This window comes from Argopecten irradians, chromosome 15, assembly GCF_041381155.1.
Source record: "Argopecten irradians isolate NY chromosome 15, Ai_NY, whole genome shotgun sequence".
Taxonomy (NCBI): Eukaryota; Metazoa; Mollusca; class Bivalvia; order Pectinida; family Pectinidae; genus Argopecten; species Argopecten irradians.
The window spans coordinates 13,244,921-13,265,633 of record NC_091148.1 but is presented as its reverse complement, the minus strand read 5'-3'; the positions used below and the strand labels follow the sequence as shown (position 1 = coordinate 13,265,633).

Genomic DNA, 20,713 nt, shown 5'->3' with positions numbered 1-20,713 from the left:
GTTGGTGATAATGGTGGTGGTGATGGTGGTGGTGGTGGTGATAATGGGTGGTGGTGGTGATAATGGTGGTGGTGGTGGTGATAATGGTGGTGGTGGGTGATAATGGTGGTGGTGGTGGTGATGAATGGTGGTGGTGAAATGTGGTGGTGATAATGGTGGTGGTGGTGATAATGGTGGTGTGTGGTGATAATGGTGGTGGTGATGATGGTGGTGGTGGTGGTAATGGTGGTGGTGGTGATGGTGGTGGTGGTGATGTGGTGGTGGTGGTGATAATGGTGGTGGTGGTGATGTGGTGGTGGTGGTGATAATGGTGGTGGTGGTGGTGGTGTGGTGGTTGATAATGGTGGTGGTGGTGATAATGGTGGTGGTGGTGTAATGGTGGTGGTGGTGATAATGGTGGTGTGGTGATAATGGTGGTGGTGGTGATGGTGTGGTGGTGGTGATAATGGTGGTGGTGGTGGTAATGGTGGTGTTGGTGGTGATAATGGTGGTGGTGGTGATAATGGTGGTGGTGGTGATAATGGTGGTGGTGGTGATAATGGTGGTGGTGGTGATAATGTGTGGTGGTGGTGGTGATGGTGGTGTGGTGGTGGGTGGTGGTGATAATGGTGGTGGTGGTGATGGTGGATAATGGTGGTGGTGGTGATAATGGTGGTGGTGGTGATAATGGTGGTGGGTGTGATAATGGTGGTGGTGGTGTGATAATGGTGGTGGTGGTGGTGTGGTGGTGGTGGTGATAATGGTGGTGGTGGTGATAATGGTGGTGGTGGTGATAATGTTGGTGGTGGTGATAATGGTGGTGGTGGTGATAATGGTGGTGGTGGTGATAATGGTGGTGGTGGTGGTGATAATGGTGGTGGTGATAATGTTGGTGGTGGTGATAATGGTGGTGGTGATAATGGTGGTGGTGATAATGGTGGTGGTGGTGATAATGGTGGTGGTGATAATGGTGGTGGTGGTGGTGATAATGGTGGTGGTGGTGATAATGGTGGTGGTTGGATGGTGGTGGTGGTGGTGATGATGGTTTGGTGGTGGTGTGATAATGGTGGTGGTGATAATGGTGATGGTGGTGATAAAATGGTGGTGGTGGTTGATGATGGTGATAATGGTGGTGGTGGTGGTGATAATGGTGGTGGTGGTGGTGATAATGGTGGTGGTGGTGATAATGGTGGTGGTGGTGATAATGGTGGTGGTGATAATGGTGGTGGTGGTGATAATGGTGGTGGTGATAATGGTGGTGGTGGTGATAATAATGGTGGTGGTGGTGATAATGGTGGTGGTGGTGATAATGGTGGTGGTGGTGATAATGGTGGTGGTGGTGATAATGGTGGTGGTGGTGGTGGTGATGGTGGTGGTGGTGGTGGTGATAATGGTGGTGGTGGTGATAATGGTGGTGGTGGTGTGGTGATAATGGTGGTGGTGTGGTGATGATGGTGGTTGGTGGTGGATGGTGGTGGTGTGGTGGTGGTGGTGGTGATGATGGGTGGTGGTGATGATAATGGTTGGTGGTGGTGGTGATAATGGTGGTGGGTGGTGGTGATAATGGTGGTGGGTGGTGATGATGGTGGTAATGATGGTGTGGTGGTGGTGATAATGGTGGTGGTGGTGATAATGGTGGTGGGTGGTGATAATGGTGGTGGTGGTGATAATGGTGGTGGTGGTGGTGATAATGTGTGGTGGTGGTGATGGTGGTGGTGGTGATAATAATGGTGGTGTGATAATGGGTGGTGGTTGATAATGGTGGTGGTGATAATGATTGGTGGTGGTGGTGGTGGTGATGATTGGTGGTGGTGGTGATAATGGTGGTGGTGGGTGGTGGTGATAATGGTGGTGGTGGTGTGATAATGGTGGTGGTGGTGATGATGGTGGTGGTGGTGGTAATAATGTGGTGGTGGTGATAATGGTGGGTGGTGGTAATGGTGGTTGTGGTGGTGATAATGGTGGTGGTGATAATGGTGGTGGTGGGTGATAATGGTGGTGGTGGTGATAATGGTGGTGGTGGTGATAATGGTGGTGGTATGGTGGTGGTGGTGATAGATGGTGCGTGGTGATAATGGTTGTGTGGTGGTGATATGGTGGTGGTGGTGATAATGGTGGTGGTGGTGATAATGGTGGTGGTGGTGGTGGTGATAATGGTGGTGGTGGTGATAATGGTGGTGGTGGTGATAATGGTGGTGGTGGTGATAAATGGTGGTGGTGTAGTGATAATGGTGGTGGTGGTGGTTGGATGATGGTGGTGGTGGTAATGCCTGTGGTGGTGGTGGTGGTGATAATTGTGGTGGTGGTGATAATGGTGGTGGTGGTGATGATGGTGGTGGTGGTGGTAATGATGGTGGTGGTGGTGATAATGGTGGTGATAATGGTGGTGGTGTGTGGTGGTGGTGGTGATAATGGTGGTGGTGGTGATAATGGTGGTGGTGAGTGTAATGGTGGTGGTGGTGATAATGGTGGTGGTTGGTGATGGTGGTGGTGGTGATAATGGTGGTGGTGGTGATAATGGTGGTGGTGGTGATAATGGTGGTGGTGGTGATAATGGTGGTGGGTGGTGATAATGGTGGTGGGTGGTGATGGTGGTGGTGTGATGGTGTGTTGGTGATAATGATGGGTGGTGAGTGGTGGTGGTATGGTGGTGGTGGTGGTGATAAATGGTGGTGGTGGGTGATAATGGTGGTGGTGGTGGTGATAATGGTGGGTGGTGTGTGATAATGGTGGTGGGTGATAATGGTGGTGTGTGATAATGGTGGTGTGGTGGTGATAATGGTGGTGGTGGTGATAATGGGTGGTGGTGGTGATAATGGTGGTGGGATGAATGGTAGGTGGTGATGTGGTGATAATGTGGTGGTGATGGATGGATAATGGTGTGGTGGTGGTGGTGATAATGTGGTGTGTGTGATGTTTGGTGGTGGTGATTGGTGATAATGGGTGGTGGTGGTGATAATGGTGGTGAGGTGGTGGTGGATAATGGTGGTGGTGGTGATAAATGGTGGTGGTGGTGATAATGGTGGTGGTGATAATGGTGGTGGTGGTGATAATGGTGGTGGTGGTGATAATGGTGGTGGTGGTGGTGATAATGGTGGTGGTGGTGATAATGGTGGTGGTGGTGGTGATAATGGTGGTGGTGGTGATAATGGTGGTGGTGGTGAGGTAATGGTGGTGATGGTGGTAATGGTGGTGGTAGTGGAGGTAATGACGTTGGTGTGTTTAGTGGTGGTGGTTGAGATTTGGGGCATACTTACCACTACATCATTAGCAGCTGGGATAGTGACTGATACCTGTTTCCATTTATCTCCCTGGTCACCATCCACCGTCAGACGGGGTCTTTTAAAGCCAGTCCTGTTTCCACTGAGGACACGAAGTCGCCCCATGTCAGATCCGTGCATATGTAGTCCAAAGCTGAGGCAGCGTTCCCCACCTAGAACACAGGCTAACTTTTTGGTTTTGTATATCTAACATTCTATTAATAACAACGGTCATTTAAGGTCATGCCAGCTTTGTTGGTTCAGTAAAACCGATGTACCAGGAGAAGACACACCGACTAGAGGTCAGTACCTGGCTACTGCCCCACATGGAATTCGAACCAACTACCTATAGGTTGAGGTCTTGAGGTAATATGTCGGGATATCTTTAAACTCTTGCACCGCGGCAGGATAGCATTATAGCAGTATATTTAAATAGCTTATTGATATGAAGTGTAAACAAACCTCTTAGTGTTTGCGATTAACTTTCGCTTATTCCGTGCGCGATATGAAAACGCGAAAATACATCGCCGCTCAGAATGTTTTAAACACTAGAAAAGTAAAACATTAGGTCTTTTCAGCATTTGGTGAAAAGCCCTTATAATCATAAACGGTAAGATCGCGAAGTTAAATCGTCATGAATAAGTCGTCCAATGAAAAAGCAAAATCGATTCAGAAATGATTTTGAATTTTTTTTATATAAATAAACAAAGATAAGACCAACTGATATTTTGTACTGTTATAGTATGTATGCAAAAGAACCTATTTTAATAAAATGAAAAGTTTATATTTGTATGAATGTGTTTGGAGAACGACTGAAGCAAAATTGTAGTGAAATGAAAAGATTCGAGTGAAAGGAGCGACAGAGACTCCTAATAGCGGCTGCATGGTCTAAGATGGATGAACATCTGATGGCCTGTGTAATAAAATCAATTTAAAACAGAAAAAAAGGAAAGAAAAATATATATGAAATCGCAAAGTAAATAAGTTTACATTATTCTTACACATGAATATCTAATTATAACAAAGGTTGAGACAGTTCAGCACGCATAATGTACGGGCTCTAGGTCAAATATGATATATAAAGTCCAATTGGACTATACAGGGCCCAGTTTTACTAACACTCCGCAACTTTAAGAAATTCCTTAACTTCAAATTCCCCGTAGGAAAGAGTACCGAAGTTAAGGAGCCTTCCTTAAAATCTGTAAGACTTTCCTAAGAAGAATTTTAATTAAATGGATTCCTTAAATTTAAGGAATGTTCATAGAACTGGGCCCAGATTAATGCTCATTTTCATATGACGTTTTACAATCTAATTTATAACGCGAATATAAAGTGGTTTTCGTAACTAGCTGGTCTTTATACAGAGGTGGTTTTTTTATACATATATATTTTCGCTTGCTGTATAAAGCCGTTGGTCTTTATACAGAAGTGGTCTCTAAGGCAGGTTTGACTGTACATACATATTTTCGCTTGCTGTAATAAAACGTTGGTCTTTATACAGAGGTGGTTTCTAGGGCAGGTTTGACTGTAGATATATATTTTCGCTTGCTGTATTAAGCAGTTGGTCTTTATACAGAGGTGGTCTCTAAGGCAGGTTTGACTGTACATATATATTTTCGCTTGCTGTATTAAGCAGTTGGTCTTTATACAGAGGTGGTCTCTAAGGCAGGTTTGACTGTACATATATATTTTCGCTTGCTGTAATAAAACGTTGGTCTTTATACAGAGGTGGTCTCTAAGGCAGGTTTGACTGTACATATATATATTTTCGCTTGCTGTGTTAAGAAGTTGGTCTTTATACAGAGGTGGTCTCTAAGGCAGGTTTGACTGTACATACATATTTTCGCTTGCTGTATTAAGTAGTTGGTCTTTATACAGAGATGGTCTCTAAGGCAGGTTAACTGTAAAATATTCTCGCGTGCTGTGTTAAGCCGTTGGTCTTTATACAGAGGTGGTCACTGAGACAGGTTTGATCGTAGTTTTGTCTACTTACGTGTCATACAGATTGCCTCCGTTGTTAGTCTAGCTATATCGCCACTAACTCGGGGTGAAGAAGCCTCAATGAAGGCGTATCTACTTCCGATAAAAGCCGCAGTTGGTCCCGTGTTTGGTGTTGGCGTTGGTCCCTACAGAAGGCATGGAACAACATTTATGCATTTCAGTTTGGTTCGATTTGATTACTTTAACATTCTTTTGACAGTCATAGTCATTTATGGACGTGCAAGGCTTAGATGGTGGATGAAAGTCGGAGCATGTGGAGAAAAACCACTAACTAGTGGTCAGACTGTTGCAATTGTGTTGATTTCTAATGATCTGTTTTCAGATTGATATTTATTAATTAATAAAATTATGCTCCAATAAAAACAGCATATCGCAGTATGGTACAAACGTACCGAAGTTATGCTCCAATCAAAATAATTTACATATCGCAGTATGGTACAAACGTACCAAGTTATGATCCAATCAAAATAGCGCATCACAGTATGTACAAGAACGACATCTCGCATAATGGTACAAACGTACCGAAGTTATGCTCCAACTAACTAACATATCGCAGTATGGTATAAACTTACCGAAGTTATACTCCAATCAAAATCGTCTGTTTTATCCTGTTTCAAAAAGCAGTCCGATCCCTCATCAAGCGTGCAAGCCATGAATGTAACAGCTGCGGAGAAAAAACCCCATTAAATTGTATACTTATATATTAGATATTCAGTCATGTTGTCTTTTCATGAGCAAAACAGGTGTGGAATAGTCATTTGAAGGGACTTCATTTTGCATATAAGGTCATATCTAATTGAGAATAATTGGGTCAAAATCGCTAAAAGGAAACCTTCGAGAAGGACGAATCCTCGAACTCACCAATGGGAATGGAAATCTATGAAATAAGTCACAATTTCGAGGACGAGCAAATGTTTATACAGAGTTCAGAGGAGAAAATGATACCTACCTGTTTTTTCACAGTTAGCTCCTTCATATGTAAGCAGACAACTGCATGTGTATCCATTAGCATTATTAGCCGTTGTGCACGTGCCTCCATTCAGGCATGGGTCACCGTGGCAACCTGAAATCATTGTCGAACATACCCGTTGTAAATAGCTTTTGAATAAAGGGACGCAGTCATAATGTATAATGTGCCATTACTATTCTCGCGGAATGCTCGTCATAACTACGAGCCTGCCGAATAAGTGTTTGAAACTTAAATGAAAAAGCTACATCTTTTATGTAAACAATGCAATTTTTATTCAATGATCGATTTTTTTTTCAACCGTGACATTCTTTATTTCTACTACTATTAATTTATTCACTTATGTTTATTTTTCAGTTTTGTTACTAAATACTTAACAAGATGTAGCTACGTCAGATGTCGGAATCATTTCTTTCAAATGTATTACGCTACCTTTAAAACCATTCAAAATCTTAACCACTAAGAACAAGAACTATTCTGTATTGCATATTGCAGAGTTATCTGCCCGTGGGGATAGGTATTGATTGAGACGTCATGTGTTTATGAGCGTAACGTCATACTTTTTAGATGAAAACGACACGACGTTAGCTCATAAAAATGACGTCACAATCGATACCTTCCTACAGGAGAACTCTGTAACATTCAAAGTCACTATTTTTTTTCATTAATGTTATCAGTAGGTATTGATTGAGACGTCATGTGTTTATGAGCGTAACGTCATACTTTTTAGAGAAACGACACGACGTTAGCTCATAAAAATGACGTCACAATCGATACCTTCCTACAGGAGAACTCTGTAACATTCAAAGTCGGAATTGCAGAAAACTATTTTTCTATGGTAATTTTATAAATGGACTTCAATTTTAGGAGAATATAAATTCCATGAGGTAGTTTGTTGTTTCTCCTGTGTTCTTACCACAGTTGCCTATATTAAACATGACGTTATCAATGGCGATGTCGCCTGTGTTAGATGATCCTCTGATGGCTTCGAATGTTGGCTGTGAACAGGAAACATAAACACTGGGCACACTGTTATTGTAGAAATCTAGTTTAAATCATATGTATATGTTTTACACCTTAACCCTTTCATTTCTTTTAAAGATGATAACAATGTACACATTGTACTAGGCATCGAAAAGTCACATATTTATTAATCTCTGGTTGCATACCAATATCATTAAATAGACATACTATCCAACCCAAATTAAGACAATATTTTTTTTTATTTGTAAACTACGTTTACTGAGAAATATCTTACTTCAATACGTCGGCTGCAATATCCCAAAACGATGTGAGTAAAGTACAATTTACTTCCGGTATTTGTGACGTCATGTTTTGACGTGAATTTGTGATGTCATAATCACCGGAAGGTGGGACTAATCGACGGTAAATTGTATTTTTACCCGTGTCGTTTTGTAATCTCGAAACCCTCGTATTAGATTGGTTATTTGAACTTATATTTCTACGTGGATAAATATATAAACCTAACATATATTGTACATGCGTAACCAATAAAACACTTAAGTTGATATTAACCTCTTTCCCTGCACCAACACATCGAGTGATATATATACGAAATAGTGTATCAAATAATCAAATAACGAGCGAACTAGTGAATGGATTGATGAATAAACGAATGAACTAGTGAATGGATAGATGAATAAACGAACGAACTAGAGAATGGATGGATGAATACATGAGCAAACTTGTGAATCGATGAATGAATAATCGAACGAACTAGTGAATGGATGGATGAATAATCGCACGAACTAGTTAATGGATGGATGAATAAACAAATGAACTCGTGAATGGGTGGATAAATTAACGAACAAACTAGTGAATAGATGCATGAACCAGTAAATATTCTAACGAACGAATGGGTGGATGAACGAACGGATGAATAAATGAATGAACGAACGAACCAATAATCAATTACTATCAATCAATGAACTTATGTATGAATCTGTAAATGTCATACCGAAACAGTAGGAGCTGATGAGAAGAATACAGCGCCGGTTTTCCACGCGTCACCTTGGTTACCAGATCGAGTCCATACCAGAGTGGATCCGTCCTTAACATTCAGTGTACCGATTCCACTGCCGAACATGTGGTACTTAAATACAAGACATCTGTCTTCCTCTACAAAGACAAGTTAGGCTTGTGTTATCTTCAAACGGTAAACGTCCTTTCAACAGCGAGCAATGCGTTTGTAAGTACATTACTGCAATATTCGTCAATCATGAGCCTGTGTGTGTGAGCCGTTTGAAGGCTTTGTGCCGTTTGATGGTTACATAATGTATTGTTGTGATCATAATAGTGTCGATTTGCTGCGAAAATAAGATTCTCAATGAATCAATACTTCTGACGTCACTCATCAAGACATTGACGTCACTCAGCAGGACATTGATGTCACTCAGCAGGACATTGACGTCATTCATCACGACATAGACGTCACTCAGCAGGCCATATCATCTAGTTATTAAATGTAGGCAGCCTGAAAACTGTATTGTTGACCACATCCCAAACTTGTGGAAGGGTTGGAAGGTATACCAGCTATTAGGCTTGAGTAACATATCTGTTCAACGTTCCATTAGTATTGTGCAATATAAATAAAACATCTCTATGATCATCATCGAACCTAGCTGGCAATGTTATCTTTTTTTTCTGTGAAACATGTTATTTCCCTTAACCTACAATCGCAGGCTATATATTAAGTATATCTGATATGTATATTGACGACTTTGATCGTGCCTGTCTCACTAACGACTAATGATGGTGATAATATTCATGGTGTTTTGTTTGTATCTCATAGATCGAATGGAAGACGGGTGTTTTATAAACTTTATCACTAGTACCTTTTTACACGTGCTACTATGATAACAGTACTATATTTATATTTCTATATTAGCCGTACCTGTAAATTTGGTGGTAGGTACGAGCCTGGCGATATCGTTTTCTACCTGAGGAACTGAACTCTCTATATACATGTACTGGCCATTGAAGTGGTTTGGTCCGGTCCCGGGTGTCGGGGTGGGGCCCTGAAATAGGTAGTATACTAAATATGTAATTCAACGGGTTAATATCCATTACTTTGAAGGAAACATAATATAAAATACATATACGTATATTCTTGTTTATAACGTTATAAGACATTGAAGAAAAGTCACGTTGCAGTTTGTAACGTAGCTTCTGACTGGAGGATAAAAACGGCGTAATGATTTCATAGAAAAAAAGTGTCCCTAAGTTTTAGAATTTTGAAAAGATTATCTATAATACATGTTGATAGAATTATAAGGATTAAAATATAACACAAAGATCTGTTTGTTTATCTCCATAACAAAATAATAAGTTAAGAAAATTTCTTCTGTTTTTTAGAACTGCTCTTTTTTCCGTCGTCTGTAGAACCGTCGATCCTGTCGTTAGTAATACTTAATATAGTTTGTAGAAGTTAGATCTTACAAATTAGAAACGGTTACATCTAATGCTCCCAATAGAAATAATCTTTATAACACTTACAGTAGTTTCTGTCCAATCAAAATCGTCATCGTCACCCTGTCCTAGGAAACATGGCGCGGATTCTTCAAAGGTGCAAATGAGGTCTTCACCTGAAACTGTGAAATACAATGTGTTGTTATCATGTTTCGTTGTCTTGTCTAATGAAAAGCCTGTACCAAAATTACACTCGATTTAAAGGCCAGTTCTCGTATCTCTACGATCATTGGGAACAAAAAGAAACTTATTAAGAAACACTAAGTACATTAAAAGTCGAGCGAAGTATTCAGCTGTTAAAATAAGAAGTTATTTAACCAAATTGCAGCGTGAAGGTGAAAGAAGCTGCTAAGCAAAGAGAAACGGAAAGAAGTAAACGAATTGGAGGAGTACAAATACAGTGTTCGTGGTCCACCCTGGGATAGAACAATTGTGCGTCTTGCCAAGAGTGATGAAGTCTCGGTGGGAGTATAAAGGATCATTTTTAGTTTAAGAACAGAGAAGGAGTGAACCTTACGTTCCAATCAATGTTTAAAATATGGATTCATAAATTACTTATTCATATTTTCAGACCGAGTTCAAAATATATATAAACGTTACTAACCGGCTTAGCTGGCATAAACGGAGTTAATTATATTAAAACAGTTGTTATGGTAACTTACTTGCTTGCTATGGTAACTTACTTGCGTCCTCACAGAAGGTTCCAGTGTAGCCCGATTGACAAACACACTCCATGTCATAGTTAGCATTCTCAACTACACAGACTCCGCCGTTATAACAAGGGTTAGGCACACAAGCTGTATCAAACAAATTATTATATTACTCTTCATATAAACAAAAAACTAATATAAGGTTTGAGTTCCTAATGTAATATTAACTGTCAGTGTCATATAAGGACGTAACAGGTTTACAGAAGGAGGACAGTTAAGCAGGAATAACCCGGAGCATAACCACCGACCATCAATCAGTGTCTTACAACTGCCCCGCATGAGATTTGAATTCCCGGCCAAGGGGAAGTAATCAAAAGAAACGACAAGAGTAAATTAAACAATGACATTTAAATGAGAACGAAAATGTGTATATATGTGTTTGTTATTACTTGCCGTGGGATGATTTGTGTAAGTTTGTAAATGTATTTGAGAGTAAGGTGAAATTAATGAAGGAAAATACTTATGTGTTATTAGTGATACAAATTAAAGTCTATATTATTCATTCTGCCTCTGTATTCTTTTTCTCACAATTACCACAGTTAAAGTATAGTTGACACTTTTCCAAGTAAAACAAAATATTATATATATTGAGAATGCAAGTTTTGTGTATCTGTTTGTTAAACATGTAGATGCTTTGAAAAAGATGTGTGGAAAATGAAATAAAATCAAAAAATATCAACAAGGAATTATGAACCTACCACATGATCCCTGGGTTAGTAAGATGTCATCCAGTGCTATATCGCCATCAGAACCTGAACCTCGGACAGCTTCAAATGTAATCTGGAAACAAATCCAACTCAAGTTATTTCATAACTATACACCAATGGTGAATTAGTACACATGCAAGCCCCTATGTGAGAAATGACAATCAGATAGTCTTCAATGACAACTGTTAAAGATGCTCCGTCGCTGACAAATAGTATTTTTACCATCAAAAACAAGAGCAGACGATTTAGTATTTTTCTTCAGTTACAAAAGTTACTTACTTTACACCATTACCATCATTGAAAAGTTTGAGTTTCTAATTTTACTTCAAGTTAAAAATATGAAAAATAATTAATTGCATCCCGAAAAAATTCCGTTGCACTATATCCTATATGGAATGAAGTAATGATTGCGCATGCACCAAAGGCGAAATAAATAATTTTATGTTATTTTTTGTGTTAAATAGGCATATATATACACGATTAAACACCAATTATTGTTCAAATGATGAATATCATTTATGCTCTGTCGACGGTAGGGCATCTTTAATATAGACATCCACAAGTTGCAACCAATTGCCGAGTTTGAACAAAGTTAATCCAAAACTAATGAGTTAATGACCATTTTACAAAACTTGTGTGTAGTGATATGCTCATTATGGCAGCCAAACTTTCGGCAAAATCAACCTTGTATGCACATCTACACGCGGTTCTCATCATTACTGTTGAGTGTCATTAAAATCTAATTAATAGGAGTGTCCTGGACAATATTCTTTAAGGAAAGACGGACAGCCATTCCAATATTCTGAATTTGCATATTACAAGAGTAATTTGCAATTACGGATATGTATTGATTGTGACATCATATGCTGTTTGCGAGCGTAACTTCATATTTTAAAACAAAATTAACAAAATAATGACGTCACATTATGGATACCTTCCCACAAGAATGTAACTCTGTGATAGGCAAAAACGAAATACCCTATGGGGGCATTGCTAGCTAAGCAAAGTGAGGTACATGTATTCTTACGTTTAGATCTGACGTGGCTGAAATATCTATGGCTGCAGTCTTCCATCCGGGTCCCTGATTTCCTGACCGAGACCAGACCTGGCCACTTGTGGATGATGTGAATACAGACAAGTTCCCTATACCGGCACCATACATAGAGTATGTGAAAGTGAGACACCGGTCAGAGGCCGACACGGCACCCATAGGTCCGTCTGAACCAACTGTCAATAAAAATTCAAAACATAGTAAATAATAAATCGTGAAAAAATCATTAACTACAGCCAAACTTTATCAACTCGGATTCAAATAACACAAATAACCTGGTGCAATGTATATTCAACTGCATTTGTATACTTAATTCTAATCTTGAATTAAGTCTAACGACGGTTGATACATGAATTAAGTCTAACGACGGTTGATACATCATTTTATATATTTGTAAGACCTCAATGTCCCCGCCTTCGTATGATGTCTGGATAGGGCGGGTCTCGACAGGACGTAATTATACTATGAAAGAAACGATGTACTTACAACACGTGACATATATTTACATGATGTGATAAATAACTACATGACGTGATATGTACTTCCATGACGTGATATGTACTTTCATGACGTGATATGTACTTCCATGACGTGATATGTACTTTCATGAAATGATATCTACTTACATGACGTGATATGTACTTAAATAAGATGATATGTACTCATATGACGTAATATGTACTTTCATAAGATGATATGTACTTACATGACGTGATATGTACTTATATAAGATGATATGTACTTACATGACGTAATATGTACTTACATAAGATGATATGTACTTACATGACGTGATATGTACTTACATGACGTGATATGTACTTACATACTACGTGATATGTACTTATATAAGATATGTACTTACGTGACGTGATTATGTACTACTGTACATGACATGGTATGTACTTACTGGCGTGCATGTACTAACATGACGTGATATGTACTTACATGATGCGTGATGATATGTACTTACGTGATATGTACTTATGACGTGATATGTACTTACGTGACGTGATATGTACTTATATGACATGATATGTACTTCACATGACGTGATATGTATTCACATAACGTGATATGTACTTACGTGACGTGATATATACTTATATAACGTGGTATGTACTTACATGGCGTGCTATGTACTTACATGACGTCTATGTACTTACATGACGTGATATTACTTAATGAGTGATATATACAGACGTGATATTACTTACATGACGTGATATGTACTTACATGACGTGATATGTACTTACATGACGTGATATGTACTTACATGACGTGATATGTACTTACATGACGTGATATGTACTTACATGACGTGATATGTACTAACATGACGTGATATGTACTTTACGTGACGTGATATGTACTTACGTGACGTGATATGTACTTACATGACGTGATATGTACTTACATGACGTGATATGTACTTATATGACGTATATGTACTTCTGACGTGATATGTACTTACATGACGTGATATGTACTTACATGACGTGATATGTACTTACATGACGTGATATGTACTATATGCGTGATATGTACTTACATGACGTGATATGTACTTATATGACGTGATATGTACTTACTAACGTGATATGTACTTACATGACGTGATATGTACTTACGTGACGTGATATGTACTTACATGACGTGATATGTACTTACGTGACGTGATATGTACTTACGTGACGTGATATGTACTTACGTGACGTGATATGTTCTTACATGACGTGATATGTACTTATATGACGTGATATGTACTTACAAGATGTAGGGGAAATTGAAGTGAGTCGGGCTATATCTCCCATAGTACGAGGGAAAGAAGATTCCGCAAATAAATACGAGCTGCCTCCAGACGCCCCGGGTGGACCCGTGTTCAAAGATGGCGTACTGCCCTATAAACAAGGAGATTATATATTTATCAAAAATACTAATGTTTTGTCATTTCTATACCGTTTGTCGGGTTAAAAAACAGAGAAGGGGACGATTGTGAAAAAAAGAAATATACAAAAACGGTGTATGAATAATTTGAATTAAATAAACTACTGCTAGTTGTGGATTTTATGTATTGGATTGGTATTCATGTAGCTTCCTGGAAAGGCCTAATACAGACATTTCTTGTTGCCCGTTTCCCATTTTATTATTCCAACTTTATCATAAATATTCTGAATGGAAAATTAATAAAATAATCATTAAAAATTTTATTATGTGATCCTACTCGGTCGATATCACACCATATTAACCTAAAAAACACAATTATAATATTTTTACCGATAATGATGTAAAATTAAAGTCAGCAGCTCCATCATTGAATAGAAAACAGATGTTCCCGATTTCAAAGGTACAGTCAAATATTGTTCCCGTCGAAACACCTTAAAGAAGTAAATAAATAAAAAAATAACATAACATAAAACCAAGACATCGTCGTTAGCAGTTAGACTGATATACAAAAATAGTTTATAAAGCATCAATGAAACTTTGAAACAGTCTTACACTGTCAAAAAGTTAAAGAAAAGTGGTAAAATAGAAACATCGAAATCTTAATCAATAACCAACGAGATTTCCCGATATTCAATTTTTAAAAACATTAGATGAACAGATTTCTTTCTTCAAAACAAATATAAATAAAAGTGAATGATATACTGATATGTTCTCAAAAGTTTTTATGCTTACCGATAGAGCAATTTCTGCCAACAAATCCCGTTGAACAATTACAATAGTAAGTAAACCCAAACAGATCTATACAAACTCCATTCTGACAAGGGTCTGGATTACACGTCCCTGGCGGTCCTGTCGTTGTGGGCGTGGTTGTAGTTGTGGGCGTTGATGTAGTTGTGGGCGTTGTTGTAGTTGTGGGCGTGTTGTCGTGTGGCGTGGTTGTGTCGTTGTGTGGTTCGTAGTTGTGGGCGTGGTTGTTGTCGTTGGCGTGGTTTGTTGGGCGTGGTGGTGTCGTGGTTGTAGTTGTGGGTGTAGTTGTGGCGTGTTGTAGTTGTGGGCGTGGTTGTGTGGTGGGCGTGGTTGTTGGTGGCGTGGTTGTTGTGTGGCGTGTTTTGTGTGTGCGTGGTGTTGTGTGTGTTGGCGTGGTTGTAGTTGTGGTGTGTGTGTGGTGTCGTGTTGTTGTCGTGTGTGTTGTCGTGTTGTGCGTTTGTCGTGGTGGCGTGGTGTGGGCGTGTGTTGTGTGTTGTGTGGTGGGCGTGGTTGTTGTCGTTGTGGGTGTTGTGTGTAGTTGTGGCGTGTGTTGTGTGTGGGGCGTTGTTGTAGTTGTGGGCGTTGTTGTAGTTGTGGGCGTTGTTGTAGTTGTGGGCGTGGTTGTTGTGGTGGGCGTGGTTGTTGTCGTTGGGCGTGGTTGTTGTGGTGGGCGTGGTTGTTGTGTTGGGGTGTTGTTGTGGGGGTGTGTGGTTGTAGTTGTGGGTGTTGTTGTAGTGTGGGGTGTAGTTGTCGTGGTGGGCGTGGTTGTAGTTGTGGGCGTGGTTGTCGTCGTGGGCGTAGTTGTTGTTGGCGTGGTCGTGATTCCGCTACCTTAACAACAAAATAATAGAGAATGGTTATTGTCTCTTTATAGCAGTTCTGTAAAATAGACAACAAGTATACTAAATAATTACAATAAGACTTACATGAGCCGGCAGACAGAGTAACATTGTCCAAAGCGACGTCAGATGTAAAGGAAGCCCCAACAATGCCATAAAACTTGAGCTTAAATACAAAATATACAAAGCACAAGTCTTAATCTGAGGACAGGTAATTATATATAGTAAAAATCTTTAATAATCATAACCAAATCGAAAATTGCTACTTCGCACACATGTTTCTTGTATGAATGTTTAAAGATGTTCCACCGTTGACGAATGGTATTTTCACAATAAATAACAGAAGCAGACGAATTGGTATTTTTCTTCAGTTACAAAATTTAATTACTTTACCCCATTCCAACATTAAAAAGTTTGAGCTTCTAATTTTACCTCAAGATACAAATATTAAAAATCATTGATTGCATCCCCGAAAAAAGTCCACAGCACTATGTCCTATATGAAATGAAGTGCTGATCGGCATGCACCAGAAATAAAGTGAACTATCTGATATTAGTTTTTGTGTTAATTAGACATAGATATACATTATTAAAAACAAATTATTGTTAAAATGATGGGCATCGTTTATGCTCTGTCGGCGGTGGAGCTCTTTTAACGAATGCAAAAAGAAGCCAAACACATTTTACAGACAAAAACACGTGTATATATTTATACGACTTACAACAAGGGAGCTGACCGATGTATATTGAGTGTAAACTATACCATTATAAGTACCAACTGATGACTATCAAATTCAAATAAAATGACTGAATTCACACCTGTAATCCAGCCTCCGCTGGGATCTCCACCTCCTGTTTCAACCAGCTGTTGCCTTGATTACCTGTCAGTTTGAACAGTATGGCAGGTGTTTTTGGTGACGTCACTCGTCATGTTGATCATGAACGTGCCCATGTGGCAGCTCCGTACATATGTATAGCAAACCTCAAACATTGTGGCTTGACTGAAGAAAAAAAATCAACTGATTGAACACAAAGGTAAATTATTTCGTCTTAGCATATTATAAAGTTACCTTCCTTGCGGATAAATATCAACTGTAACATCGTTATTTTTAAACTAAATTCACGTCATTTTCTCGGAAAAGTATGACGTTAAGGTAACAAACACATGACGTCATGTATGTAATATGCAAATACAGAACAGTACACAGTGTATTAAGATAAATAATATGATTATTGTAATACGCAGTGAATTAAGATAAATAATCTCAAAATCGGTCCGGTATTCGGAATTGGGAGGGATCGGTTTTGGGAAGTTTTATATACTATACTGCTGATCGGCATGCACCAGAAATAAAGTGAACTATCTGATATTAGTTTTTGTGTTAATTAGACATAGATATACATTATTAAAAACAAATTATTGTTAAAATGATGGGCATCGTTTATGCTCTGTCGGCGGTGGAGCTCTTTTAACGAATGCAAAAAGAAGCCAAACACATTTTACAGACAAAAACACGTGTATATATTTATACGACTTACAACAAGGGAGCTGACCGATGTATATTGAGTGTAAACTATACCATTATAAGTACCAACTGATGACTATCAAATTCAAATAAAATGACTGAATTCACACCTGTAATCCAGCCTCCGCTGGGATCTCCACCTCCTGTTTCAACCAGCTGTTGCCTTGATTACCTGTCAGTTTGAACAGTATGGCAGGTGTTTTGGTGACGTCACTCGTCATGTTAATGACGAACGTGCCCATGGCAGCTCCGTACATATGTATAGCAAACCTCAAACATTGTGGCTTGACTGAAGAAAAAAAATCAACTGTTTGAACACAAAGGTGAATTATTTCGTCTTAGCATATTATAAAATTACCTCCCTTGCGGATAAATATCAACTATAACATCGTTATTTTTAAACTAAATTCACGTCATTTTCTCGGAAAAGTATGACGTTAAGGTAACAAACACATGACGTCATGTATGTAATATGCAAATACAGAACAGTACACAGTGAATTAAGATATATATAATATTATTATTTTGCTACACAGTGTATTAACATATATAATATGATTATTGTAATACATATTGTATTAAGATATAATTTTATTATTGTAACACACAGTGTATTAAGATATAATCTGATTATTGTAATACGCAGTGTATTAAGATATATAATATGATTATTGCAATACGCAGTGTACTAAGTAATATTGATTATTGTATACGCAGTGAATTAAGATAAATAATCACAGTGTATTAAGATAAATATCTCAAAATCGGTCCGGTATTCGGAATTGGGAGGGATCGGTTTTGGGAAGTTTTATATACTATTAATAAAGAGGAATTCATTCCGTACATGACATCCATGTTCGGTTTCTAGAGGTGATCGGTTTTGAGAAGGTTCGGTTTTGGGAGGTTCCACTGTATTATTGATTATTGTAACACGCGGTGTATTAAGATCTATAATATGATTATTGTAAAACACAATTTATTAAGATATATAATATGATTATCACAGCATTTTGATGAGGTCGATACATGGTTATATCGACCAAAGAAAAAATATTGACCGAGGACGTAATCCGGGGTCGATATTTTTTTCTGTAAAGTAATTAATGTAAAAATAACTTATTTTAGACGATAGTTTTATTTTAGCACTAACGGGGCTAATTCATGTATTAAATGATACCTGATAATGTTTGTGTGGAACTACTGTTTCTATTGGTGATGGAGTGACGCTAAAAGATGATATTCAGCGCTGATGTCAATACAGTGTGAAGATCATAAAGATTGAGGTTCCATCACTACTGGATATACTAGTACAACACAAACCTTATGGGATATCTCATGGTGCATGAACTAGTTTTTATTCATGTACAGTGCTAAATTTAACTGTATATCCGGTATTAAACACTGAACTGTGCTAATTCATATCCCCACTAATATATCATAATTTACATTTTGTAGCGTTTGCGCTAAACTATGTAGTTTATAGTATTGGCTTCACGTCACCTGCCAGATTGATTGACTCTGTGGTAAGGATGGCAGTGTCTCCAAACACCCTTGGGGTAGACGCTTCAATGTACAGGTAGTAGTGACCTTGGAGCGCGTGCGGCGGGCCGGTGTCAAACGACGGTGTCTCCCCCTACAACAAATAAATCGGTTTATGCCATAATTATGCATGTTTCACAATTAAAAAAAAAAAACGCTATAAAAACGCTCTAATTTGCCATCTCTAACTTTCATAAGTCCGATTAGCTTCCAACGTTTGACTACATTGAATAAGACATATGCGTTCAGATTGCATTATAACAGGAAGATGCCAACTTTACGTATAAAACAACTGAATATTGGCTCTGTATCTATACCACATGTTTATGGTGTTTCTTCTTTAATATTGTTATTAAAGCCTGTATATTTATATATATATATGTATATGTCTAATGGTCCCGATGTTTGGTTTAGACAAGTTATACAAGTGGGACAAATGTCGAAAATGCTGTTTCTTCATACCAAGCTCATCAATTTAATCCCCCTCAACAAAGATAGATACATTAGCATTATAAGATAATGGGTCAATGTATGTTGTCTTGTAAAATTGGAAAATATGGAAGATATGAATGAGAGCACATATTGCGTATCTCCCTAGAACATTACACGAAAGCATTGGATGAGGTTTCTCTCGGCCAGAACTCCATCGGAGGAAATAACCCTTTAATACCACCTCTGTATAACGACCACCTACTTAATAAAACACTGATTTTGGTCCCAAAAGGTCTATTCTGCCCTTCATATTACAGAGTTAGCTCCCTTACGGGTAGGTATCCATTTTAACGGCAATATTGTGTTAGCGAAATTCACGTCGTTTTCTCTGAAAACAATTATGTTACAAGCATATAACGTCACAATCAATAAAGACCCACTAGGGCAGATAACTCTGTAATATACTACCTGTTTGAAGTCACGTGATTTTAATGATAAGCTTGCGTCTAGGATGGGCTTATGGATAAATCCACTGTAATTATCTACATTGAACTAGTGAAATATTATTTGGTAGATTTTAACAAGTATGTAATGCAACTTCATCGGAAAATTGAAACCTTAAAGTTAAAGATGCTCCACCGCCGACACAGCATAAATGATATTCATCATTTGAACAATAATTGGTGTTTACTTGTATATATATATGTCTAATTAACCCAAAAAATAACATAAAATAATTTATTTTGCCTATGGTGTATGCTAAATCAGTACTTCATTCCATATAGGATATAGTGCCACGGAATTTTTTCGGGATGCAATTAATTATTTTTTATATTTTTAACTTGATGTAAAATTAGAAGCTCAAACTTTTCAATGGTGGTAATGGTGTAAAGTAAGTAACTTTTGTAACTGATGAAAAATACTCAATCGTCTGCTACTGTTCTTAATAGTGAAAAAATACCATTTGTCAGTGGTGGAGCATCTTTAAAGTAGAGAAGGTCATTTGTAAACCGATGATATTTCTTGTTGAAACAAATCACTATTAATCATTCTTGAATAATAACTGAATCGTCTTTTATAGCTGTGATGGTATTTCCCTCGAAAGAATAAAATACTTTCTATAACCAGATGATAAATATGTTGTTCGATTTTCCCATTGATTTTCGTGGATTTGAAGGACTTTTAATAACACTAAATCGACCGTATTATCAGTAACCAAGTTACACTTACATAAAGTCTAGACCACTTAAAGTCGCCGGCACTTGAAAATGTCAGAAAGCACTCGTCTAGAACTTCAGCGTTACATATCAGTGTAGATCCAGGCTCTAAAATTGAAAACAAATAAGGTAAGCATTTTTTAAGGTCCCAGTATTTTGTATCAGTCCATTTTTTTCGTGATTCAGAATTTTGATGAAAAATCGATGTTAAGATGGACAGTAATGATTCGGAAAATTTTGTGAAAAAAAAATATATTGATCATTGTTACGTGGATCCCACTTTTCAAACAAACCGAAGTAAG

At 38.3% G+C, this 20,713-nt stretch overlaps 1 protein-coding gene across 1 annotated transcript in view; it reads right to left on the bottom strand.

The window, feature by feature from the left end:
- LOC138309073 (MAM and LDL-receptor class A domain-containing protein 1-like) overlaps window positions 1-20,713 on the bottom strand; it is a 48,862-nt gene that overhangs the window by 4,798 nt on the left and 23,351 nt on the right. Inside the window, exons 21-39 of the mRNA XM_069250205.1 lie at window positions 20,425-20,519; window positions 18,724-18,856; window positions 17,334-17,512; window positions 15,786-15,864; window positions 15,186-15,690; window positions 14,845-15,032; window positions 14,443-14,543; window positions 13,937-14,066; window positions 12,141-12,340; window positions 11,105-11,186; window positions 10,380-10,493; window positions 9,724-9,818; window positions 9,122-9,245; window positions 8,186-8,346; window positions 7,124-7,205; window positions 6,190-6,303; window positions 5,813-5,904; window positions 5,233-5,365; window positions 3,237-3,412 (exon numbers count right to left, since the gene is read on the bottom strand). Coding sequence (XP_069106306.1) covers window positions 3,237-3,412; window positions 5,233-5,365; window positions 5,813-5,904; window positions 6,190-6,303; window positions 7,124-7,205; window positions 8,186-8,346; window positions 9,122-9,245; window positions 9,724-9,818; window positions 10,380-10,493; window positions 11,105-11,186; window positions 12,141-12,340; window positions 13,937-14,066; window positions 14,443-14,543; window positions 14,845-15,032; window positions 15,186-15,690; window positions 15,786-15,864; window positions 17,334-17,512; window positions 18,724-18,856; window positions 20,425-20,519 — 2,783 coding nt within the window. The remainder of the gene's footprint in view (window positions 1-3,236; window positions 3,413-5,232; window positions 5,366-5,812; window positions 5,905-6,189; window positions 6,304-7,123; window positions 7,206-8,185; window positions 8,347-9,121; window positions 9,246-9,723; window positions 9,819-10,379; window positions 10,494-11,104; window positions 11,187-12,140; window positions 12,341-13,936; window positions 14,067-14,442; window positions 14,544-14,844; window positions 15,033-15,185; window positions 15,691-15,785; window positions 15,865-17,333; window positions 17,513-18,723; window positions 18,857-20,424; window positions 20,520-20,713) is intronic.